The sequence below is a fragment of the Pempheris klunzingeri genome, chromosome 6 (assembly GCF_042242105.1).
Source record: "Pempheris klunzingeri isolate RE-2024b chromosome 6, fPemKlu1.hap1, whole genome shotgun sequence".
Lineage (NCBI taxonomy): Eukaryota > Metazoa > Chordata > Actinopteri > Acropomatiformes > Pempheridae > Pempheris > Pempheris klunzingeri.
In genome coordinates, this window is record NC_092017.1 from 10632504 (window position 1) to 10657497 (window position 24994).

Consider the following 24994-nt stretch of genomic DNA (forward strand, 5'->3'; position numbering starts at 1 on the left):
CCTTTAGGCCTGTAGCTGTCAGCCCATGATCACATGACTTCAGAGCATTAGATTCATACTTGTGAGAATATCGAAACTGTGGTTTCTGTTGCTCATTAAGTCTTGGAAGGTTTTGGTGTAATCGTAATAGCAAAAAGTAGATCCTGAAGAACTTTGCCTTTTTTTATGCGGATGTCCGATCAGTGTTGGTAGTAAATGTGGTCAGTAGAAGAAATAAATACCTCAGTGAGTGCTATATTGACTGGGATAACTGTGTTCTTCTGCTGTGAAATTCATTGTACTTCCTTGTCACCAGTGCTGTCAAAGCTTGGCTAATCAGCCTGTTCTGCTGCAATGAATTTCAGCATGGAAAGTTTCGGTTGGGACATGTTTTTGAGCTGCCTGTTGGTAACACTAACCCAGAGAGAGCAGAGGATTTGGGGGTTTGGGATTCAGAAAGTCTCCCACAACACATCATGGTAAATATAAACATTGCACTCCATGTACAGGAGAACTGCAAATACCAAATAGCAAAGTTACCCTCTAAATGCACGGTCTGCAGAATTGAAGAAAAAAAGTGAGAAAGTGAGTAAGTGAGAAAAAAAAATCCAACCTTCTTCAGACTTCCCTCCAAAACCACTGCCCCACAGCACATGAACATATACTGCCTGACTACTGTTGGAGAGTCACCAATGCAATATAATAAGCAAAAAATAGGCATCAAGAATGTCCCTTTTGCTCATAGTCACTGCTCACAGGCGCACATTGAGGCCGAACTACATACTAGATTACTCTTAGCTCCATGGATGTATGATTAGCTCACTAAATGACAGTCTGTTGCACTACACAAAGTTGAAAGCTGTTATACTTCAGCTGTGTGCTTCATGCTGGGAAAAACTCAACAGTCTGTCTCTGAGCCATGACTCACATTTCAGCTGCACTGTCAAGCTTGCTAGCTTTAGCCTTGCAGAAGACTGCAAGAGAGAGATGTGCAACAAGTGCATGGCCAGAGTGTGAGCGGATGCAGCCCCATAGACGGGCAGCTCAGCCATCAGCTTATTACAAGCCTGTGAAAGCCAGAGACACTGGATACATTTCCTTTTTTTGTTTGTCAAACCATTTCGTTTATTGGTTGTTATAAGACTGTTATGAGAATTTCAACAATTTCTAAAATTATTTACAAAAAGGCATTGCATCCAAACAGTGGTTGACAGAGAGGTGTAGCTACAAAAGAAAAATGTTTGAGTGAAATCAGATGTAGAACAGAGTAAATGGGTTAACATTACAGGCTGTGTTAAACTCATCACATGCTGATCACATTGTGCTTCAGGCTGCCCAGGCAGCAGAACCACAGGCTTTACATGAACTGCATGAAGCTTTGCTTCTTTACTGGCCACATGCACTCGTCGCTAAGGCAATTAAAGGTCACACTGATGCACAAAGGACGCAGCAACAGAAGTGAAGGTGAAGCAGATGAAAACCACAGGGTCTCTTACTGAGCAAACTGCCGTATAAAAAGCTGACACCCTAAAGACAAACAGGTTGTGTTGAGTTTGCTGCCGGCACCATGCATACTCTGCACAAGTCTCTGCTTTTTTATCTCCTGACAGATCTTGGCTTTAATGGTAAGTGTATCAAATATGGTAATAAGTTTGTGGTCTACAAATGCCTCATTGCTTCATCATTTTTTTCTATTATTCTTACAGCACTTGGGAGTGAAATCATACATGGTAAACCGGTCCCAGACAACTTAATGCTGTATATGGCCTCGGTGCAGAACAGCAGCGGCCATCATATATGTGGAGGGTTCCTCGTCAGTGAAGGCTTTGTAGTCACTGCTGCACACTGCGACCGCGCGTGAGTAATTAGCAATCAAACCAAAAGAACGTAATGTTTTATTCATTTGATTTGATTTGTTGGCAAAACTCCTGACAGCCTCCCAATGATCACTCATTCAGGAATCCCACAAGTGTCGTTCTTGGCACCCACAATCTGAAGAAGACTGATAACAAGAAAATGAGATACAGTGTAGAGAGATCATGCAGGCATCCATCTTTTGACAATGTCCAATCTGGTGATGATATTATGCTCCTCAAAGTAAGTGGGTATTTAATCAGCCTAACAGTCTGGCTTTAAATCACACATTTTTAGTAAAAGAGAGTAAAATCTCTCACTTCCATGTTCTGGTTAATTCAGGTCAGGCCTGATGTTAATATTCAGGGCAATTTCATCTTCAAGTATTTCTTTTAATCTGAGGTGCTATAAATCGTTTTTTGCTACTTTTTTGCCATTGTGATTTTTTTGTGTCTCCAGCTGTCTCAGAAAGCTCGACTGAACCGCAGAGTACAACCGATTCAACTTCCAAAGGCTGAGATTAAAATACGAGATAAAGGAAAGTGCCGCGTAGCTGGATGGGGTTTCACAAGAACTGGTGGTGAAGTTGTCAAAGTGCTGCAAGTGGTGAATGTGTCTATTCTTGATCTGAAGGTCTGCAAGGAAGAATGGGGCCACATTCGAGTTAAACTTCCTGCCAATGTTATCTGTGCAGGGGGATACAACACAAACAAAGGATTCTGTAAGGTATGTTTTCTGTCCGTTTATAGAGAATGTCAATGGGTATCTAGTCTCAGACATTTTGATAAACAAATGAATCCTCTTGCTCCTCGCAGGGTGATTCGGGTGGTCCTCTGGTGTGCAGCGGTGTGGCTGTTGGCGTCGTGTCTTTCAACAGGGATTTAAACTGCAACTACCCAGATGCACCCAACGTCTATACGAACGTATCAAAATACCTCTCCTGGATCAGAGGGATTCTCAAGCAAAAGAAATGTTAAATGTAAAAAGTCAGCATACTTTTATTGTATTGCATTGCACAGGCTCCTCGGCTCTGAAAATGCCCTCCAGTTTGCATCTGGTATACTGACACTTAATGCCTTTAAATTCTGCCTTAAAACTCACTTTTACTGGCCTTTCATAGCAACTGACTTTTTTTCACATCATGGGCTGGGTGATAAGTTCATGAATTACGCGATCTATGAATAAAACTATTGTTATTATTATCAGTCATTATATGACAGTGTTTGCTCTTTATCTCAAATACAAAGTAAAGCTTCAGTGTCAAATGCCAAATCCTGTTCTTTGTTTCCTGTGGTTACATTCTTCAAGGTTTTCTTTCTTTTCTTTGGGTATGGGAAAGGAAGGTAGGAAAAAAATTGGTCACTTCAAATTCATCAAACTTCCACTCAATGTAGCTGAGAAATATCCACCAAGGGGGTCCTAAAGATAAAGGTTATTTCAACAGTGTTTGTTTAGGTTGTGGACAGACAGACAGATAGACAGGCCTACTAGCATAGTAACATTACGCCACAACGACTCATAGAACAACTCTCTCTTAAGGTGACAGGTTTTAACTGCAGCAGGAGAGCAAAAAGTTTAACCACGGGGGGGACAGGACAGTGAATCATCAGTAAAGGGGTGACAGAGTTTGGCTTAGACTGGGGGGAGGTTTGTACTACACTGCAGGGGGCAGACATGCTTACAGAAATATCAGACAGCTGATGGGGAAGCGCACACCTATGGTAAGAAAAGTTTGACTGGTTCCTTTCTGCAGAGTATAATGACACGCTAACTAAACCAAACACCAAATCTGATGATACTTTATCTGAATATAGATTTGTGAGGAGTAAACCACTGAAAAAATTTACATGCAACACGTGAAAGCCTGACGTCTTACATGACAATCCTCTTGCCAAAGTCAAGTTGTCAAAGACCAAGCACGAGCACATTTTTATTTCATTTAATATATCATATATTGCTATATATAAAGCAAAGTAAGAGTATTGCTGTCTGGATTTGCATATATTTTACTCCTGTTTTTACGCCTGTACTAACTGGAGCATTAGTTTCACGGTCGTGAGAACATCAGTCCTCAAGTCAATCTCTAGAAACTGTGGTTCATCTCTGTGGTCTGTTTCAGAATTCATAGAAATGTTTTTGTGGGCTATGCCAAGTATTTTCACACCAAATATTAGTGTTGCATCTGTGTTCATCATATGTTACATTAACACAGCTAAATCTCACTTGATGTGACCAATAAACATGGAGAAAGTCCAAAAAGGCCTAGAACTAACAAAATAAAGATATTTAAAAAATGAGAGGAAGAAAACAGAAAAAGTTCATGCGACTGTCTGTCACATACTAATCAAAAACTGGACTTAAATCTCAGTGAACGGCACGGCTAAATGTACAGGAAACCAAGACAGTTTGCTAATGCTGCTGCCAATACCCTCATTCCACGGCATACCATTTGATTCATTACCCAAAACAGCCACTGCCCTCAGCAATGTAAGTGATATTAAACAAATATAATAATTCCCAATATAAGGTCAGAAGTCATAGTTTCTACACGTCACAATACAGTTTTTCTCCAGGATTAATCAGTGAAAGATGTCACTATTTAGATTGTCTCCAACTGCATTTCAAATCCAACTAAAGTTCACTTGGTGTGGGAGAATATCATCCACGAACAGTGCGTCACTAGAGAAGAAGATCCAGAGAAGCCCAGATTGAACAAAACAGAGAGTGGAAGTGTAATTCATATCAAATGTAATTTACATAAAAATACTGGATGAAATGAAGGATGAAGAATTGGATGTTAAACTCGTCACATATTAACCACATTGTCCACATATGTGCTCCAGCAAAACCACAGTCAAGGATATCACAAGGTAAAAAAAAAAAATCCCATTGCAGACAGAATGTGGCCATAGAGGTCAAAATAAAAAAGATCTATTTGACTCCGCCAGAAAGACATAATGGAAAACATCTGCACAAATGTCTGCTTCATATTCTGACCTCTTTAGGAAATTAGTTTCAGTGCTAAAAAACGGATAAACTCAATTACAATGTTTTTCTTTTATTTTTTTCAGAGCTTATGGTTGAAACCGTACTTGGGGAAAGAAAAACCCAGTGAACTCAATGCTGCACAGTTTATGGCTCTGAGCAGTACAATTAAGGTCACGCACTCATCAGTGAAGTCTTGTGATCTTCATTCACAAATTGGTGAGTCTTTCATGTTCTGATTTGTCTTGCACACTCAAGGCTGGATTTACCCGCTAGGCGCCCCAGGGCAAAAAATGGCTATGAACCCCCTTTTCTTTTGAATGAAAATGGACAGCCCTGTTGTTTATGTATGTGAATGTTACTTGCTTGAATTATCAATAAAAATTTTCCATTTATGAGAAATATATATATGTTAAAATAATCAAAGCCTTAAAACAAAGGGCCCCTAAACAAGGAGTAGAAAATAAAGCATCAGTTGCCTCCAGGCCCCTGTCAGTTTAGTTTATAATGGGCTTTGGTAGTGAATAGAGTATTAACAAACAAACTTGTAATGTACTAAAATACCACAAACTAGCAGCCACAAGATGAACCTGGGACCTTTTAGCCACCTGCGGGTTTGTGGCCCCGGGGCTTCAATTTTTATTCTTTAGTCTACAATCAGAACTAACTTTTGATTTTACTTTCTGATAAGACATTAAGTCTGCAATTGTAAATCTTAGTAAGTAAGTATTTTCAACTATTGTACAACATGGTGAAACCTTTTTACATTCATGAAACTTATTTGTTCCCTCATTTTATACAATGTCCCACCCAAGTTAAATGGATGCTTTACTGGTGCAATTAAATGTCTTTGTAAAGATGCTCCTTCAGATAGCTTAATGTCAAATAATGAATTGGTTTCATAACTGTGAAGCAGGAAACGTTTCTGTGGTTCATTTTAGGATTAGTATCTCATTTGTTCATCAAATCAACATGGACATACACTAAAGTGTTACTGGCTCATCAAGTTTACCTTGTTGTGAACTTCACAAATAGGCTCAAAAATGGTCCAGAATTAACAAAATCAAGAGATGGAAAGATACAGACAATAAATGATAAACGAAGTGACGATTGGACTTTCACTAGCAGCCAAATGGTGAAAAATGTTGACTTCGACAGTAAAGAGTTTTGGTGTTGCATCAGTGTTAACCACTGATTAAATGAACAAAAGGTCCTAAAGGTCCAAAAGGGTCGTAAATGAGCAGACTGAAAGTGTCCTATATACAAGAAATAAAACAAAAAAAGAAACATAAAAATAGAGTCTGCACACTAAATAACGCTCCCATGAGCAGTTATTGCCACCATGGTAGCATCCATTTTTATATTTTCATCTTTATTCTGACACCTTGGAGTTACTGTGTTTGGATCCGCGTGCTTCCACTACATGTTTACAGACTCTGTAACCTGATCACACACTGATCACATAATGTATGTGCTTCAGGCACCAGATAACAAGATAGAGCAGGTTGCAAATATGCAAACGTCCATTGCACAAAGGATGTGGTTAGAGGTCGAGATAACATAGATGATAATTACACTTGCCAACAAATCAGACTGCTATATAAAAGGCTTTACTTTACACCTTCAGGAACACAAGTAACTTGTCTTGCTGGCATCATGCACGGTCTGCACAAATTTCTGCTTTTCCATGTTCTGACGTGTCTCGGACAAAACGGTAAGGCTATTAAATCTGATTATTATTCTCCAACCATTTAACAGAACATTAACCTAATTTGGACTTTAACTTATCTTTGCAGTATGTGGGAGCAAAATCATAAATGGAGAAGAAGCCCCGCAGAACTCGATGCTGTACATGGCGTCGGTGCAGGCCAACGGGGTTCCAGTATGTGGAGGATTCCTCATCAGTAAAGACTTTGTAGTCACTGCTGCACACTGTGATATGTGAGTCAAATTTCTTCATCCAGGATTCATTATTTAATGAAATTAAAAATAAATGAATAAAAAAAATACAGATATACATATAAACTATTGTCAAAATAAAAGCATCATTTGTTGATTTATTTTGTTTGAGAATCTACGGACAATAAATTTAAATTACAACTTTTCAGGAGGCATCTACATGTCGTTCTTGGTGCCCACAATCTGAAGAGCGCTAACAAAACAGTGAGATCCATTGGAAAGAAGTGCAAACACCCGTCTTATAATAAAGTCGGAACAGGGAATGACATCATGCTCCTCAAAGTAAGTATATGCTCACTCAACCCAGTAGTCCCAGATGACATCTTGCATGTTTACAGTCCAATAGTTTCTAATACTTTTAACCCTGGAGAACCCAAGAATCCTTTTCTTCTTTGGAAAATTATGAACTATGCATTAAATGACTGCTATAAGTTCACTGAACACCAACATATCCACTTTTTCAATTTTAACCCTTTATTCCCTAATTTAGGATTAGGGCCAAATTTGACCCATTGGGCTTTAGGCGTATCATTTCAAAGAATCACAATAACAAACACTGTCAATGCAAACTATTTTAAACTTAGGAAAATAATAAGTTAACCACACAGCTACATTTAACAATGTTTTTTTTGCTTTATTTGTTGCATGTTAGAACTGGATTTCAAATGTACAAACACACTTTGGCCAATGGAAACAAGAACACAAGGCCAAAAAACTAACACCATGGGTCTTTGCTTATCAAAAAATCAGTTCTGCTAGAGAGAGGAACTCACACTAGACATTGTGGTAGTCTTTGAAACAATTTCTTTTTTTGTTGATGCAGAGAGGAACTGCACATTTTTCACAGTGCATTTCAGTTTTGAGGTCCTTGCACACAGCACATCGACGGCAATTTACTTATTATATATATTTATATATAAAATAAGTAATAAGTTATTATATTATTATAGTTATTATAAGTATTAGTCTCTGGCCTTGTACTACCGAGGTAACTTAGTAAAATATATTATACAAATGAATTTATTTCAAGGCTTTAGCCAAATACAGGACTGTCACCATTCTCCATCTACAAAGTCACTCAAAGAACCAAAGGGTCATTTTTGACCCGACATTTTTTAACCCATACACCCAGAGGGTCATTTTTGGCCCATCGTTTTTTGAACTAGCTCAGAGTTGCTAATTTATCCAAAAAGAATATAAAACGTACTTCTAGGCATTCTGCAAGCTAATACTAGATAGATTAACAAAAAATACACAATTTTACCAACCACTGGTTTGCTGAGAAGACCATTTTGTTTGGGTAGGTCAGTCATCTTGTCACTACCACTCTGGCTCATGTCAGTTCAATATTCATCCACTAAGTGTCTCTATGCAGGGGTCAGAAGTGGCACTCTGGGTTTTTGAAGTTAAATTTGACAATTTTTTTTATGTTTGTTCATTTTGGGTAGCAGCAATTAACAGCGGCCAAATTTGACCCCGTGGGTTCTCCAGGGTTAAAACAATTATAATATAGATACAATCATATATTGACATAAGCGATATATTCACTAATAAGCTATCTCGAGTTTAAGAATAGATGGCACTAAGCAGACAGTATTCATGGAATTATATTTACTAACACGTTTTCAACATTAAGAAAATGCATATTTTACAGTAACAATCACAACCTCCAAAACACCCAAATGAACCAAAGACCCTAAAGCTTAAACCTTAGACACTACTAGTTGGTCACAGGACAATTCTGCATCAGTTGAAATAGTGATTAAATAGGTAGGATGCAATTAATAGATACATCATGACAAATCAAAATAATAATATAATTTATTACACAGCTCTATCGAATACTTGATTCTAATTGGTCAATCAGAGCATTCTACGGCCAAATAAAATTTCTGTGTGAACATGTATAATAGGCTGTTGCTTCAGACACTGTTCTTACAGCAAAACCAATAAAATAATTTTTAATCAATAAAATCCTTTTTAAAGTCAGTATTTTGTGTCAAATGGTTGGTTTCTTTATGATTACGCCATGTAATAAGCAAGGTAATGTGCAGCGAGCGGTGGTCAATGTTGCAAAACAAACCCCTGACAGGGTGATGCAGGTCTTGAATCATCCAGTGACCCAAACTTTAGGAGAAACACAGCTCACTGGCATCAGACAGTTTACTGACAACATGCCGTTGGTTTGAGTTTGTAAGCACATAGATGTGTCCATCCTCAGTCCAGAACTCTGATGAGGAGTAAGGCTTTCTGATTTTGTGTGTTTCCAGCTGTCAAGTGAAGTTGAACTGGGCAGAGAAATACAGCTTATAAAACTTCCCAGCTCTGACATGAACATAGAAGAAAACAAAATATGCAATGTAGCTGGATGGGGTTTCACAAGGACTGGTGGTGTCCCTGTTGATGCGCTGAGAATGGTGGACGTGTCTGTCATTAGCTGGCAAGCCTGTGAGAAGAAATGGACTGGTCTTCCTGCCAATGTCATCTGTGCAGGCGGATACAACACAACCAAAGGATTCTGTCAGGTATGTTTTTTCGGTCCATTTACAGAAGTGTCAACTGGTGTCAAGTCTAAAAAAGAATGAACAAATGAAGCCTGTCCCTCCTCGTAGGGTGATTCTGGTGGTCCTCTGGTGTGCGACGCGAGGGCTGTTGGTGTCGTGTCTTTCAACAGACAGACCATCTGCGACTACCCAGATTTTCCAAACGTCTATACGGACATCTCAAAGTTCCTTCCCTGGATCAACACGATTCTCGAAGAAAAAGATTGTTAAATGTAAAAATCTTACAAAAAGCTTTGCTTCAGCAAATAATCATTGTATTTGGGGGGGGAAGTTGTGTCTGAGTCGCTCTGTCACTGTTTGCTCTTTAATAGAAAAAATAAATAAATAAATGATTCAAATATTGTTTCCTCTTTCCTTTATCAAAGATATTAATTGTGTTTATTTTGCTGTGACTGGCTTGTGCTGGGTGGAGCCTGTCAAATGTTTTACTGTTATGCAGTGTGTTATTGTGGAACTATTTCATATACCGTTGGGTGGTTTAATCAGCAATGTAGCATCGCTTTCCTGTTAGAACCACGTTTCACTAAACAGTCAAATTGTCTCTTTTCAGCTTTGTGACGATGCGTTTTCCATCTCACCCAGGGTGAGGGTTTTAAATTGTTTGTTTATCTTAAGAAGAAGGAGAATTTTCTCAGGCCAGAGTGAAGCACTGCATCCTTCAGTTTATCAGAAACAGTCACATTCACCAAATTTGGTGATGGTCGGTTTGTCCTGTACAGGAAGAGTCAGATTTGTGAAGTAACTACAGCTGCCAGACAAATAGTCTGCAATAGAGTCTGCAACACGTTGAATTACGCAAAACCACATTGTTTCTTAAGAACGCTCTTTTTAAAACACACGTGATGTAACCTTATGAAAGGACAGTGATTTAAATGCAATCACTAACATTGAGGAATAAACCACAAATTTGTAAGAATACACCACACTAACAGTCACACTCAGACTGCACATTTATCCACATAATTTGGTCTTTAACTACCATTCATCCAAAACATTGGACATTACATTTGCTAAACAGGTGTATAACTTTCAGTTCAGTTCTGTTGACATCGTTTTTCAGTGGCATATCCTGTTTGACAAGTTTAACTTTCAGAGCAGCGTGAGCATCAGTATCTCTAAAGCTGTTTGAAGTCCACCAGTGCTTCAACTGTGAAACCCCTAGATTTGAAAATCTAAAGCCACATCTTTTGTAATCCCATCTACATCTTAAAAAAAAAAAAAAAAACCCAAGTAAGAACAAGCATGTCTGAGCCCTGTTCAGCTCTGGAAACACTTTTGTTGTTATTGTCTGAATTTACAGCATGTTTCTGTATTTGCAGCACATTTTCCAAATGCTGCGCATCTGTTGTCAGATTGTCAGATAAAGATGTTTTCATCTATTTTCTTAAGTTGCAGTGTGCTAAGCTCTGTGCGCCACCGTCCATGTGGGAATTTGAACCTTAAAAGCAGCGTGTGCCTCAGTATCTCTAAGGCCATTAAAACTCCACCAGCTTCTTGCTTCAATTATGAAACACTGTTTTCAAAATCTAAAGCCACATCTTTTGTAATTCCTTCTATAGCTTAAAAAAATAAAAAAAAACATGTTAGCAAACATACTGAAGCAACAAACACCACAAAATAAGCAAGATGCTCTCTTCTCCAAAACTGATAACACCAAGAGTAGAAGGTGCTGTTTTGCTCAGAGACCATGGAGATCATCTTCGTACTGCTGCTGCTCTTTGTCGTGGATGGTGAGCTATCTGTATATAGTAATGACATAAAAATCTACATTTACTACTAAACTCAAATAAGCATAAGCAAGTGATGAATGACGCTTTTGTGTTTCAGGAGCTGATGGTTCTCGCATTGTTGGAGGCAGAGAGGCTGTCCCCCACTCGCGCCCCTACATGGCCTCGTTGCAAGTCCGTGGGGGCCACAACTGCGGGGGACTCCTGGTGAGAGAGGACTTCGTGCTCACAGCAGCACATTGTCAGATACCTATGTAAGACTTAAAAAATAGATCAATATTGTTCTTTTCTATTGGCAGTTATAGGATAACACCTTCAACAATTATAGAGACATTTAAAATTTCCAGACATAACTAATCCATCACAGCAAATATTATATGTTTTATTTTGTTGTCAAACTAAAGCTAAGCCAAAAGGTAACTTTGGTAGTTTTTAGCAGTTAAATGTGCACTATACTGCAATGAATGGAAAGCACTGATTTGAAGATATGAAATGTATCTACAAACTTATGTTATGCTTTGAAAATTGTCCTTGTATTTTCTCTAAACACACACTGACCCATTTGGAAAGAGAGACATCAACATCACTTCTAATGTCATCAATCAACTGTGATTTCTAGATCATACAGAGTTGTGCTTGGAGCTCACTCACTGACTGCTAATGAGCCTACAAAGCAGGAGTTCAGTGCTGTGAGATCCATTCCACATCCCAACTATGATGGACATGCAAATGATATCATGCTTCTAAAGGTGAGGACCGTTTAAACAAAAGCATAAAAGACGACGTTAAGATTACAAAAATCTAGAAACAAGTACTTTTTATAATGCATTTTTCTACCATTAATCTCCGTATCCTAGCTGGACCGCAGAGCTGAACTGACTGAGGCTGTGCAGCTGATTCCTCTGAACACCGGCAGGTTGTCCCCATCCAGTCGGTGCATCGCAGCCGGCTGGGGTTTCATAGATAATGCCAACACCCTACCAAACAGTCTTCAGGAAATCAACGTAGACATCGTGCCACAGAGGACATGTCAGATGCAATGGGCACCTGTTCCCATCGCCGTGTCAATGGTTTGTGGAAATGGGGTCCGCATCTTTCAAGGTGCCTGCCGGGTAAGAAAAATTCACTGTTGAGACGTTAATCAGGCACCCAAACTGACCTTTGAAGTAAAGTTCGAGAGACACTAAACAATAGAAAGATCTTTTTTTCCTTGTGCAAAATGATGCCGTTTGCCATTTTATTTTAGGTTTGCAGTAAGCAACTGATCTTGAGAAAGAAAAAAAAATGACACATGATATTTGAAACACCTTCTGTTAAGTGTCTTGTTTCTTGTCTGTTTAAGGGGGATTCAGGTGGACCGTTGGTGTGTGATGGAGCTGCAGCAGGTGCTGTCTCCTTTGGTGGCCGTCTATGTGGAGACCCGAGGATCCCCGATGTCTACACACGCATATCATCCTTCACGGGTTGGATTAAAAGCGTGTTAAACAACAATTAGGCAAATTATATGGTGAATGGCAATGTGCCAATATCCTCAAATAGGATATACTTTCCAAGACAAGGCTCTTATACCATAATTTACCAAAATGTGGTGTCATGTTGTTTAATATCTATTCATCAATGCAGTGCCGTCAAGTTGTATCTTTCAACAGACAGTCTATACAGACATCTCAAAGTTTCTTCCCAATCAACAAGATTCTCAAAGAAAAGAACTGTTAAGTGTAATAATCTTACAAAAAGCTTTGCTTCAACATATTTTCATTGTATTTGAGAGGGGCAGTTGTGTCTGCGTCGCTCTGTCACTGTTTGTTCTTTCACAGAAAGAAAAATAAAGCTAATAATTCCAATATTGTTTCCTCTTTCCTTTATCAAAGACACAAATGGTGTTAAGAATACCTGCAAAGGACATTTTTTCAAAATGTCTAATGCAGTGTGCAGTAACTGGCTTGTGTTGGCAGAGATTCATTAAAGTGACTTTGGTCAGAGAAGCAGGTCAACGAGGACACTCAGGCTCTCAGATTTTGTCACAATGCAGATTATTGCAGAAGCAGTGGGATGAAAACATGAATAAAAAATTGAACTTGTGAGTTAACCTAAAAGGATCAAATTATATGTAATTATATATTATATAATCTAATTATAATCAGAATCTCATCATTATCTAATTTAAAGTGAAGCTCATTGTCTCCTTAGCACAAAGCTATGTAACCTCAGTGAACCAAAGTGAAGAACTCCTTGATGTTAGGCGGCTATGAGCTTCAAGGTACAAAGGAACAGCACTTGAACGTGATGAAATCCAGAGGTGTCCATTGTGTGGGCATCACCCATTATGTGATGAAGAACATGTTGCATTGTGGTCTCTCAGGTAAAAGAAAAAGTTTTATATTGTAGTACCAGTGAATTTAGAAATGAACATTTATTCATTTATGATGACAAAATACATACATTAAACAGTGTGCACATAATAGTTAACATGATTTTGCAGCTAGATTTATAGATTCATACAAGAAAAAAATGTAATACACTAGAGTTGTACATTATCTCATGTTTGTAGTGTTGCTGTCCCGTGAGCAGCATGTAACTGTAAACTGTTACATTTCAACACTGGTTCCATGTTACAGCACAATTGGTCTGCAGCACAATGAATTACACAAAACCACGTAAGTAATGTAACTTGATGAAAAGAGGAATTAACTCTCATAACCTTTAGCAGGGTTTAATGATGAGCACTAACATGGTGGCAATAAACACAACTTCATAAGAAACAACCACACACACACTTGTACTTCTCTCATTGATGTAATGCATTCCTTAGCCTCTTACCCTAACCTTATCCATCACAACTAAATACTTAACCCTAACCCTTATTCTGACTTTAACCTCAAAACCAAAGTCTTAACCCTCAAACGGCCCTTTGAAGTTGTGAGAATCGGCGTAAGTGTCCTCACATCCCAAAAATGTCCTCAGTCTCCTGGTAAAATACATATTCTGGTCCTCACTATGTAGCAATTATAAGAACACACACACACACACACACACACATACACACACACACACACACACACATATAAACACATATTGCACTTTTTATTTGTCTTTGCCACTTTGATATATTCATCTTTCAGACAACGTGGACTTCCATTTTTCAAAAATGTTTACCTTTGCCAAATAGGTGTAAAACTTTTGTTTCATAGACATTATTTTTTGGTGACACATGTAGGGGAGAGCAGGGTGAGTTGAGCCAACTGCAATTAGCTAACTATTCGAGGTATTTATCCCATAGACTGTATGTAAGAAGTGGACGCAGCCACCATGATGTCACCCATTGGTTTGTGAACTGCCATTTTGAAGCCCCGAGTTTGGTTTCATGTCTATCACCATCTTGATTTTTTGGAATCACAAGTGACGTTCGTTCCATGAAGGCCGCCTTTGATTGGTTAGTCACAATGTTGTCCCCTCGTAAATGCAGGTTTAAGACACTTCAGCATTGGCTTCAGTTTTCAGATCCACAAGCTATGTCCACTTCTGAGATACGGCCTATGGTTTATCCATTACTTTTAAGTGACTATTTAAAGTGGTCATTCATTAGTTTTAGTGAAATATTTCAAATGTAATTTTAACAAAAGTATTTGTTCGTTTTGTTAGTAATTTGCAGACATATGCGCAGGGAGGGGCATATTTATTTCAAGCAGACATATACAGTTAGTAGCTCTGATAAGTAATGTATGTGTTGTTTATGTGTCAACCATGGTTTCGGTTGGATACATCTGGTGTTGATCTTAAGGAGCCTAGAGGGACGCAAGAAGGGTTTGTTCGCATTAAGGTCTCTCTGTGATGTGAATAATAATGGCATGTCTCATGTATTCCTCAACCGAAGAATAAACTTGGCAAAATTAGGCTCAACCTTTGGTTTTATGTCTGTGAGTTCAACTTCTCATCTCAGCAGTGGAAACTCTTTAACAATATTTTAACTATTCATCCAGTACTATCAGCTAACCATTGTAGTTCTTTATCCAGCAGGCCGGCTTTTAGATCATTATTTCTGGAGGCTATTTCGATGCTAAGCTAACAGGCTAATGGTGATCAGCATCAATGGTGGCTTCCATGAATTCTGAACAACACATGCGCGGCATTTAGAAAATGCACCGCAAATATACAAACATGCTACCAATTCAGAAAATTATGTCTTAAATTCTTTAAAAATTTACCTTACTTTTCAATTTCAAAAATACGTAACAATCTGGAATCTTGAAGCTTCTTGCTTCAATTATGAAACACTGTTTTCAAAATCTAAAGCCACATCTTTTGTAATTCCTTCTACAGCTTAAAAAAAGAAACATGTTAGCAAACATACTGAAGCAACAAACACCACAAAATAAGCAAGATGCTCTCTTCTCCAAAAATGATAACACCAAGAGTAGAAGGTGCTGTTTTGCTCAGAGACCATGGAGATCATCTTCGTACTGCTGCTGCTCTTTGTCGTGGATGGTGAGCTATCTGTATATAGTAATGACATAAAAATCTACATTTACTACTAAACTCAAATAAGCATAAGCAAGTGATGAATGACGCTTTTGTGTTTCAGGAGCTGATGGTTCTCATATTGTTGGAGGCAGAGAGGCTGTCCCCCACTCCCGCCCCTACATGGCCTCGTTGCAAGTCCGTGGGGGCCACAACTGCGGGGGACTCCTGGTGAGAGAGGACTTCGTGCTCACAGCAGCACATTGTCAGATACCTATGTAAGAATTAAAAAATAGATCAATATTGTTCTTTTCTATTGGCAGTTATAGGATAACACCTTCAACAATTATAGAGACATTTAAAATTTCCAGACATAACTAATCCATCACAGCAAATATTATATTTGTTTTATTTTGTTGTCAAACTAAAGCTAAGTCAAAAGGTAACTTTGGTAAATTTTGGCATTTTAAATGTTCACTGTGGTGAAGTAATGTATATGTTTCAAGTCTCTGCAAGGTGATAGTTGTACTGTACTGCAAAGAATGGAAAGCACTGATTTGAAGATATGAAATGTATCTAAAAACTGATGTTATTCTTTGTAAATTGGCAGTGTGTTTTCTCTAAACACACACACTGAGCAATCTAGATAATTGTGATTTCTAGATCATACAGAGTTGTGCTTGGAGCTCACTCACTGACCACTAATGAGTCTACAAAGCAGGAGTTCAGTGCTGTGAGATCCATTCCACATCCCGACTATGATGGACATGCAAATGACATCATGCTTCTAAAGGTGAGGACCGTTTAACCTGTTGTTTACTGGGCTGTAATTCAAGGAAACAAAATCCACCTCATTGTTGTTTCTTATTTGCACAAAAGCAAAAAACAAGATGTCATCTACAAATGAAAACTTTCTGTATTTTTCTACCATTAATCTCTGTGTCTCAGCTCAACCGCAGAGCTGAACTGACTGAGGCTGTGCAGCTGATCCCTCTGAAGAGGGGCAGGCTGTCCCCATCCAGTCAGTGCATCACAGCCGGCTGGGGGGATATCGGAGATAACAACACCCTTCCAAGCAATCTTCAGGAAGTCAATGTGACCACCCTGCCAAGGCAGATATGTCGTAGGAGATGGAGAGGTGTCCCCATCACCAGGTCAATGGTTTGTGCCACTGGGGCCCGTATCTTTCAAGGTTTCTGCTCGGTAAGAAAATTCAATGTTTAGACATTGGTCAGCCACCCAAACTGACCTTTGAAGGAGTTGTCTTTAGTGTGTAACGGTCAAGAGACACTAAACGATAGAAAGATTATATTTTGCAGTTTGCCATCTTATTTTGCATTTGATTTGCAGTCAGCAGCTAATATTGATAAGAGAAAAAAACACTGAAGATATTTCAAACAAAGTGTGCCTTCAGATAAGTGCCTTGTATCTTTTCTGTTTCAGGGGGATTCAGGTGGACCACTGGTGTGTGATGCAGCTGCAGCAGGCGTCGTCTCCTTCTCTGGCCAACGATGTGGAGACTCGAGGACACCTGATGTCTACACGCGCATATCATCCTTCAGGGGCTGGATTACAAGAGTGTTAAACAACAATTAAGCGAATTAGATTGAATGGTAATTTATCAGCATCCTCAATTGGGATGTGCTCTCCAAGACGAGGCTCTTAATAATATACAGACATAGTGTTGTGCAGTGTAATGTCTGTTTAACAATGCAGTACTGTACCTGTTTAGATGACTTTTTTGTGTATTTTATTTATCACACAGTAAACTATGCATTCAGAATTATAAATTCCTTTTTTCTTTCCTTTTGTGCTTGTTGATTTATTAAAAATCAAACATGATACCACCTTCATTCTTTCTCAAATTTTTTTCTATAAGTAAACAATAAAGGTGACTGGACAGCAGAGCAGGCGAGGCATTCAGCTGAACTACAAGCCGAGCCTGAGTGGATGCACGCTGTTTAGTTGGCTGAGTGATATTGTGTGCATTTATAGTCAGTAACTTGCAGGCTGTAGCTGTATTGTTCTACTTAATAAAATGTTTTTGTAACTTAACAGGTAGGCAGGTTGTACACAATCATTTAGGTTGAAATTATCAAAATAGAGTAAAATATTTCACAAGGGTGAATAGTCATGGGCTTCGTGTTATATCAGAGATTAGGTCTAATAAAACTATTATAACTCTGTGCTGTAACTTTAACACTTCTCTCATGCTGTATGTCCCCTTAAGGCAAATTTTAGGCAACTCTTGCGTCACAGAAAATCTCGACCTCACACACCCCACTGTGGTCTGTCTCTCCTCATGCTATCATGCGCACTAATACCGTAATTACGCTACTGCAGAAAACAATTGGACGCAGCATGCAGCACTGTCAACAACACCTGTTTAACTCTCCGGTCGTTAAAAGTCCATATCATTGCCATCGAAACAACAATTCCCACGATTCATTGCGCGCGTCTTCACGTTCTTCCCCGCCGCCATGGTGACCGAAGGCTCGCTGGGAAGTAGAGTCTCTCCCCCGCATCTCCCATTTTCCACAGGTTTCGCGAGATTTACACAGGCGGGTTGGCGTGTGGCAACATTTCTCTGCCAGACGAACTGAACAATACTGATATGAAATCTGCGTAAAGGTAATGAAAATATGTCCCGAGGGCGAAACACGGCTGTCAGCGCTCAGTTGTTGCTGGTGTTTGTTAACTTAGCTGCCAGCAGGAGCACCGAGGAGCGGTTAACTAGTTAGCTAGCCGCCTCCACTTATCTTACAGTAACATCTGCATTGAGGTAGAGCGAGGACAGACCTACCGTGGGAGGTGGAGGTGTGTTGGATATAGTCCAGGACAGGTGGTGTACGGTTTGACCTACGGCGTAGTTTATCAGGCTCGCCTTGTCATATTTCATATGTATGTTGCTAATTTATGTAAGTTAATTGCACCAAAATGTAACCGGCTAACGTTACATACTGTTATTCGTCGTATAGAGTGAAATGGCTGACGTTTTCTCCTCAAGTAGAGTCAGATACATTTTTTTTATATAGGCTCTTTTGTCATTAACAGAGGCGAGACAGTCTGCTAATGCAATGTGAGTCTCGCCTCAGTAACATTACAAACACTGACCTCCATGTCTGTGTAGTTACAGTAAAAAACCCAGGAAGTTGTTCCATCATGCTGATCTATTGGCTGCTGGAGCTGTCAGTCTCAGCGGAGCAGCTCGCAGCCTGTCACAGGTCTCCGCAGACAGGCTGTCCTCTCAGCTGGAGCACAGGCCTTCCTCATGCTACAGAGTCTACAGTACATGTGAAGTTTGGCGGCTGTCACACTCACTCACATAATAACTGAATATTGCCCTGTCTTTCTCTTAATCATTAGCCTTTGAATTTCTGGAGGCATGTCCAAGAAAAGGGGCAGGTATGTAGAAACAATACTACTATATATGTCATCACATGATGCCATGAATGGTGGTTTAGAATATGGTGTAACAGTAAAATTATAATGTCACAAACAACTACATGAACATCATTTTATGCTTGGATTAAGCTTGGAGCAATGATTAGCTGCATATGAAATAGTAAATTAAATTACAATGGTAGTAATGTTGCACCTGAATAAGAAAGGTTATTTGACTTTTAACCTGCAGCAACTCTCCAGAAACGGCTCACATGCAAACATTCATGTGTGATCACTGGAGAGTTACGCGGCCTGATATTATAAAGCCTTCTGTATTTGTTTAAGGGGTGCACTTTGTTGTAAAGCTTAACCACAGACACGCAGACCTGCATATCCATCCTGTTTTACCAGGAAGCGGAGTAGCGGGGAGCTGAGTGACATGTTGACCCCGGACCCCAACAGCATTCTGGGAGTCCGCATTCAGCATAACTGGCGTGAGAAGGGGAACCAGAGCAAATGGAAGGGGACGGTGCTTGACAGGCTCAGTGTGAACCCCTCTCTCTTCATGGTGAAGTATGACGGCTTTGACTGCGTCTACGGCATCGAGCTGTTCAAGGATGAGAGAGTGTCGAACCTTCAAGTGCTGTCGGAAAAAGTTGGTGAGTTAGTTAGCCTCTCTTTTTATCTGCGCCCGCTGGTTTTTGAACCACGGCAAATATTCGTCATAGGATAAAGATGATCGCAATATTGGGGTTATAGTTTGCTGTGTTGCTCACTTTTTTTCTACTGCATGCAATTTGCAACTTTGTCTCCACAGTTAACAACAAGATCAAGATACCTCCAGGGGCGGAGGAGCTGGTAGGCAAGGCCGTGGAGCATCTTTTTGAAAAAGAAGATGGAGAGAAGAATGAGTGGAGAGGCATGGTCCTCTCCAGAGCTCCAATCATGACCAACTGGTATTATATCACTTATGAAAAGGACCCCGTTCTTTATATGTACCAGCTGTGGGACGACTACGCTGACGGAGACCTCAGGATTCTGCCTGAAGCAGGTACTGGTAATCTAGATATAACCAAGACAGATTGGTTCTTCACGAAGCTTCATTAAGTCTATTGATAATCTTGTCCTAAGGCTTTACAGCAACTGCTTTGTGACGCGAATTGTTTTTCCACTACGCAAACTTGTTTAATTTATTTGGGCATGGATACCATGTGAGTGTACCAGCAGTCACGGTGGTTGTCTAAATCTGTATTTATCACAAGTCTCCATCAGGGGGATTGACTCCCATTACCAAAATCATGCTTTCTAAAGGGAAAACTTCTTGCAGCCATGGACACAGATAGTCTTAGAAAAACGTTTTCAAGACTGAATGTTTGTCACCAAAGTTAGCATGTATGAATATTTCTGCCAAAGCTAAATAATCAGTAATCAAATAATAATAATAATGATCTAATCAGTGCTGTAGCCATGTTTAAACGTACACAAGTTGCTGCTTATAATAATACTCAAAAGTTTGGGCACACATACACATTCACAGCAACTCCAATTTAAGTTCTTCAGTCAGGCGTTTTAGTAAAATGTCAGAATACAGAAGCATTAGACAGGATACTGAGGCTTTTAAAAACACATGTCCTACTTTTTTGGTATAGTCAATAGAACGATTGTTGAACTGAGATGGTGAACCTTTGTTTTTAGCAGTTTTCATGCAAGTTTTTGTTCAGAGACCAAGTCTCACGACATTATTTTACACTCCCTCTGAGATACTTTAAGTAGGTGGGGTTTGCCGAGTTACGCACAAGCACGTTTCAAAACAAACTCAAATGAAATTGTAATGTTTTAATGTTTCACTCCTCAGAAAACAAGCACCTGTTGCCTGCAGACAGGAAGCCGGGAGAGGAGACGGAGAGTCTGGTGGGGAAACAAGTGGAGTATGTTACTGACAAGGGTGTGAAGAGAACAGGCCTGGTCATCTACCAGGTCCCAGCCAAGCCCTCTGTCTACTACATCAAATATGATGATGACTTTCATATCCACGTCTATGACCTGGTCAAAACCACCTAGAGATAGTGGACACTTGATCTCACTCTCCAGCCTCCGTCCATCTGCTTCTGTTTCACACATTGTTATAATCTTGTTATTCAAAGCCATGGCAGGGTTGAATAGTTAATATGCTTTATTATTCAGAAGAAAGTGCAATCTGTTTTCCATATGCACAGCAGAACTGTAGCACCGCTATGCTTGGCTAATTCAAGGAGAGGGAATCGACTTGTTTTAATGTTGCTGCTCTACTTTTTACATTGGACAGTCCAAGATTGCACTGCCCAACAGCCGTTAAGTGCAGTTGTTACTGCATTTGCATTGTTGTCCCTGAGATACTCGCTGATCTGTCCTTTAAAGTAATTATCTTAATTAAATCCCAGTGTGACTAAAAAAGCTGCTATTTTCCTGTGGATCATCTAAATAGCATGATTAACACATTATTTGGGATAAACGTCTTCCACTGACTGATGGATTGAATTAAATGGGCAGATAATTACGTGTACTGTGTTTATCTAACCCAGTTATCAAATTAAGTGTTACCACTGGAAGGGACGAGTGGAAGCAGCATTGCAAATCACCTGAATGGGGCACTGATATTTTCAAAGGCCTTTTAGATTATGTGGAAGTATATTCCTGTACCTTTGCACCATGTTTAGTATTGTCAGATCAGATCCTTTGTACTGGTGATGAGGATGCAGTTTGCTAAATTCTTATTTGAATTTGATCCCACACAAATCATAAAGTGCCTTCCGGCTTGTCATCTTGCAATATTGTACATATCGTATCTCCAACTAGCTACGCTCGACATTAGTCATCGCCTATGAAGGTTGCTATTTTTTTTTTCGTTCAGAAGTGGCGACACTGACAGCTTGAGGAAGGTTTTGCAACTGTAAATTCATATTAGTGCTGTGTTTTGCTGTTAATGCAGTATAAAAACGTTTAAATATAACATGCATCATCATTAGTTGTATAATCTCACTGTTGATATTGTGGGGAGCACTTTATTGTATAAAGTTTACATGTTTAGGATATGGATCACTTCTTAGTTTCCCCAAAAAGCCTTTTCCTCAAGAGCAAATGTGGCCGAAAAAAATGCTTTACATCACACGCATGGGAAAAAAAAAAAGTGTTGAAATACATTCAGATGACAGTATTTAATATGTACAACTTGTGTAAAATGCCTTGTAATGTTGCCTGTTGTGATTATTCTCATTTATAGTAATATGAAAACACCACCAGCTTTTAGTGAAAGGTCATTAATATACATAAATTATATACTGAATATTTAATATAACAGGTATAAACAACCGACAATAACTCTGGTTCCAGTCTTTATAACTTTGTCTTGCAAACATGACATGTATGCTTGCAGTTTGGATTTCATCCCAACTTTGTCACTGTCCTAGTTGCTGAATTGGTAACCCTCAGTAAAGTAGTCACTCAGTAAGTATGTATACTGTTATTTTTAGCTGTACAAACTCTGCATGCCTCATCTGAACAGAGTGACTGGGGATTTTCAACGTGTGGCAGAATCAGTACTGTTTGTTTAACCCACATTTAAAAAAAAAAAACAAACAAAAAAAAAGGTTAACACGGTGCTGTGGAGTGTTTCGGTGTTGTGTAATGTGGCATTACAAATGACTGTGCGCTCGTCTTCATGCTTTCAGCTACCTTCTCCTGTTCTAAAGTTGTAGCATCAACAGGCCATTGGTGTCATTATTATTCTGTCATGAGTAATAAAACATTTTTGCACATTTGTTTGGTCGTGTTCTTTGAGCACACTGCCACGATCAACGTGCAGCATATAGTTTGCTTAAATAAATCAAACTGAGGCTGGACGTGTTTTAGGATTTATGTATTATTTAGTCACAAAGGTGACCCTGCATATATACACAACAGACATTCTCTCCATAACATTATTTGGGTGGTTTGACAACAAAGGGAGTTAGAGTTGCATACTAGACAGTGTTGGGCTAAATTAAACTTGAGGTTATACACAAAGTGACTGAAGCGACCTTTTTAAAAAAGCATTTGCTTCCTAGCATTATGTACAGTACACCCCCGACCAATGCCACTTATAACTTAAGGACACAGTACCCATTCAGGAGACTCTCCTTGCAGCCGAATTTCAAAACTTCTCTTCGTGCGTTTTCCTTTATGTTGGGTGTTCCTTCTGTCTTGTGGGGGGCTACAACTTTTGAAGAAGTAATGCCATTTCTCAAGTGCAAAACTCAAAAAGACTGATAACTGTTGGGTTGTCCGGAGAGTTTCTGTTCACTTGGTGAGGTCTTTCACGTACTGCAAACCCTGACTTGTGTATTCATTTGCTTTTGTTGGAGCCTCCGAAAGAGATGAAATTGTTGACCGCACTCCTGCAATAAAATAAAACAATCAGTGGCAAAATTTGTGCCTTCCCCTTAAAAGAAAAATAAACAAGCTTTCCAATCAGTTCTTACCAGAGTTCCACGACTGTCTAGGGGAGAATTCAATCTTTGGCATGGATGGAAGCTGAGCCTAAAGAGAGGGGTGATCTATTAGTCTGAAACAGTATAGTTATTGCTGTGCAGTTATGTAAATCTTGTAACACTTCTAAACCAGTACAAAGATAAAATGAGTAAATTGTGAAAAAAAGTGGGAATAGTCATGTTACTCCAGAATAGGGATATAAATTTCATAATACAGAGACAGAGAGGCAGCTTGCTCCGGAAAGAGCCAAGGGTCATCCCTTGAGGGTCATTGGAGTTTCCCTCCCCTCGGTCCAAGAACTCTTCCAGAGCCGCTGCAGGAGCAGGGCACTGAACATTGTCAGGGACCCCTCACACCCTCTCCAAAAACTCTTTCCACTGCTGCCACCGGGCAAACGGTTCCGTAGCATAAAAGGCAGAACCACCACACTGATCAGCAGCTTTCTCCCACAAGCTGTTAGAGTGCTGAACTGCTGACCTGGAATAGGCTCACTATTGCACTTTAGTTCACATCTGCTGCTTATGGACATTTTAAACAATTCACTGACAATATTGCTGCAATATGTCTCAGGGATGTGTGCCTGCGTGCGTGTGTCCTTGCATAGATGTGTGTGTTTTATTTTATTTTTACGTTCCTGGATCTGAGAGAAGTGAGACAAGAGTCTCATTTTGCCTGCACTACTGTTGTATGTACAGCAAAATGGCAATAAAGTTTGATTTGATGAAAGATTAGTACCAATCTTCCTATCTTGTGTTGCACTATCATGCCTGCTATTCCGGATCAGAACTGTGATAAGCATGTGCATGTGATCTGTACCTCCAGGCCAAAGTACTTCATCCATTCCTCTATGGCGGGGGGTATTGCAGCCTTGGCCTTCCCCAGAGCCTCTGAGCCCTGCTCACTGCTTCCCAGCAGACCAGAGTCAAAGGCGACGTAGAGAGCTCCTCCAGCAATAGTCACCTTGGTGGCCAGTCTGACAATAGACGAACAGAGGAGGTCAGACTATAAACCAGCATTTCCCACCCCCGAGCCCACTCATTAACATGTCAGACTGACTGAAAACACCACGACATGTTAATTCAACCCTACTGTTGTCACAGTACACGTTTAAATAGCAATGTTGGTTAGCCATTTACAAAACATTAGCTAACGTAGAAAATACGTGCAAGTCCAATGGATATGCTCTGTCGATCTAGACAGAGCACTATAATTTTACTCCTGAGTCATTGAACCAACTAACTAACTAGTAAGCCAAGTGGTTTTAGATGGCAACTGAAAACCCCTGGCAGGCAGACTGGCAGGTAACTTAGCCTCAGTTAGCTAGTTAGCTACTGTTCGAGCAGCTAGCACGTAGAGCAGCATTACCTAATGGAAAAATACAGGGGTAATTAAAAATACTAACTTTATTAAGGGCAAGATCCTTGCCGCCATGGTCCACAGCGGTGTAGTTTCCTTTTACGTACTGTTACGCCAAGTATGTCAAAAACGAGCAGGGGTGAAGGCTAACCCTGGCTATCTGGGTAGCGCTAACCTGCTGAAGGACAACCCTACTGGGGCTCTGTGTACAGAGGTTGTGTC

At 39.6% G+C, this 24994-nt stretch overlaps 4 protein-coding genes across 4 annotated transcripts; 3 read left to right on the forward strand and 1 right to left on the reverse strand.

Annotated features, from left to right (window-relative positions):
- Positions 1 to 1519: 1519 nt before the first annotated feature.
- On the forward strand, positions 1520 to 9679 carry LOC139202626 (transmembrane protease serine 9-like). Its single transcript, XM_070832167.1, has 11 exons — positions 1520 to 1604; positions 1686 to 1836; positions 1938 to 2076; positions 2293 to 2559; positions 2649 to 2807; positions 4905 to 5037; positions 6446 to 6532; positions 6615 to 6759; positions 6927 to 7059; positions 9048 to 9302; positions 9390 to 9679. Exons 1-11 carry the CDS (start codon positions 1547 to 1549, stop codon positions 9549 to 9551), a joined length of 1689 nt encoding a protein of 562 aa, XP_070688268.1. The 5' UTR covers positions 1520 to 1546; the 3' UTR covers positions 9552 to 9679.
- A 1316-nt stretch (positions 9680 to 10995) lies between these two features.
- LOC139202629 (uncharacterized) lies at positions 10996 to 17379 on the forward strand. The gene is made up of 10 exons (XM_070832170.1): positions 10996 to 11071; positions 11169 to 11322; positions 11688 to 11817; positions 11926 to 12180; positions 12411 to 12560; positions 15487 to 15553; positions 15651 to 15804; positions 16190 to 16319; positions 16475 to 16729; positions 16970 to 17379. The coding sequence occupies exons 1-10, from the start codon at positions 11029 to 11031 to the stop codon at positions 17120 to 17122; spliced, it is 1491 nt and encodes a 496-aa protein (XP_070688271.1). The 5' UTR covers positions 10996 to 11028; the 3' UTR covers positions 17123 to 17379.
- A 693-nt stretch (positions 17380 to 18072) lies between these two features.
- On the forward strand, positions 18073 to 22707 carry LOC139202474 (spindlin-1-like). Its single transcript, XM_070831972.1, has 5 exons — positions 18073 to 18157; positions 18893 to 18931; positions 19322 to 19569; positions 19728 to 19961; positions 20766 to 22707. Exons 2-5 carry the CDS (start codon positions 18912 to 18914, stop codon positions 20969 to 20971), a joined length of 708 nt encoding a protein of 235 aa, XP_070688073.1. The 5' UTR covers positions 18073 to 18157; positions 18893 to 18911; the 3' UTR covers positions 20972 to 22707.
- Positions 22708 to 22788: 81 nt separating this feature from the next.
- Positions 22789 to 24977, reverse strand: micos13 (mitochondrial contact site and cristae organizing system subunit 13). The gene is made up of 4 exons (XM_070831973.1): positions 24819 to 24977; positions 24233 to 24389; positions 23407 to 23464; positions 22789 to 23322 (listed from the first exon to the last, which is right to left on the reverse strand). The coding sequence occupies exons 1-4, from the start codon at positions 24845 to 24847 to the stop codon at positions 23225 to 23227; spliced, it is 342 nt and encodes a 113-aa protein (XP_070688074.1). The 5' UTR covers positions 24848 to 24977; the 3' UTR covers positions 22789 to 23224.
- Positions 24978 to 24994: the final 17 nt, after the last annotated feature.

Excerpts from the sequence above, each read along its gene's own strand:
- LOC139202626 (XM_070832167.1), top strand. The coding sequence starts at position 1,547 with ATGCATACTCTGCACAAGTCTCTGCTTTTTTATCTCCTGACAGATCTT. Across the intron at positions 6,760-6,926 it reads ACTGCTGCACACTGTGATAT|GAGGCATCTACATGTCGTTC; the intron begins GTGAGTCAAATT and ends ACAACTTTTCAG. Across the intron at positions 9,303-9,389 it reads CAACCAAAGGATTCTGTCAG|GGTGATTCTGGTGGTCCTCT; the intron begins GTATGTTTTTTC and ends CCCTCCTCGTAG.
- LOC139202629 (XM_070832170.1), top strand. The coding sequence starts at position 11,029 with ATGGAGATCATCTTCGTACTGCTGCTGCTCTTTGTCGTGGATG. Across the intron at positions 12,181-12,410 it reads TCTTTCAAGGTGCCTGCCGG|GGGGATTCAGGTGGACCGTT; the intron begins GTAAGAAAAATT and ends TGTCTGTTTAAG. Across the intron at positions 16,320-16,474 it reads ATGACATCATGCTTCTAAAG|CTCAACCGCAGAGCTGAACT; the intron begins GTGAGGACCGTT and ends TCTGTGTCTCAG.
- LOC139202474 (XM_070831972.1), top strand. The coding sequence starts at position 18,912 with ATGTCCAAGAAAAGGGGCAG. Across the intron at positions 18,932-19,321 it reads ATGTCCAAGAAAAGGGGCAG|GAAGCGGAGTAGCGGGGAGC; the intron begins GTATGTAGAAAC and ends CTGTTTTACCAG. Across the intron at positions 19,962-20,765 it reads CAGGATTCTGCCTGAAGCAG|AAAACAAGCACCTGTTGCCT; the intron begins GTACTGGTAATC and ends TTCACTCCTCAG.
- micos13 (XM_070831973.1), bottom strand. The coding sequence starts at position 24,847 with ATGGCGGCAAGGATCTTGCCCTTAATAAA. Across the intron at positions 24,390-24,818 it reads AGGATCTTGCCCTTAATAAA|ACTGGCCACCAAGGTGACTA; the intron begins GTTAGTATTTTT and ends GTCTATTGTCAG. Across the intron at positions 23,323-23,406 it reads TAGACAGTCGTGGAACTCTG|GAGTGCGGTCAACAATTTCA; the intron begins GTAAGAACTGAT and ends ATTTTATTGCAG.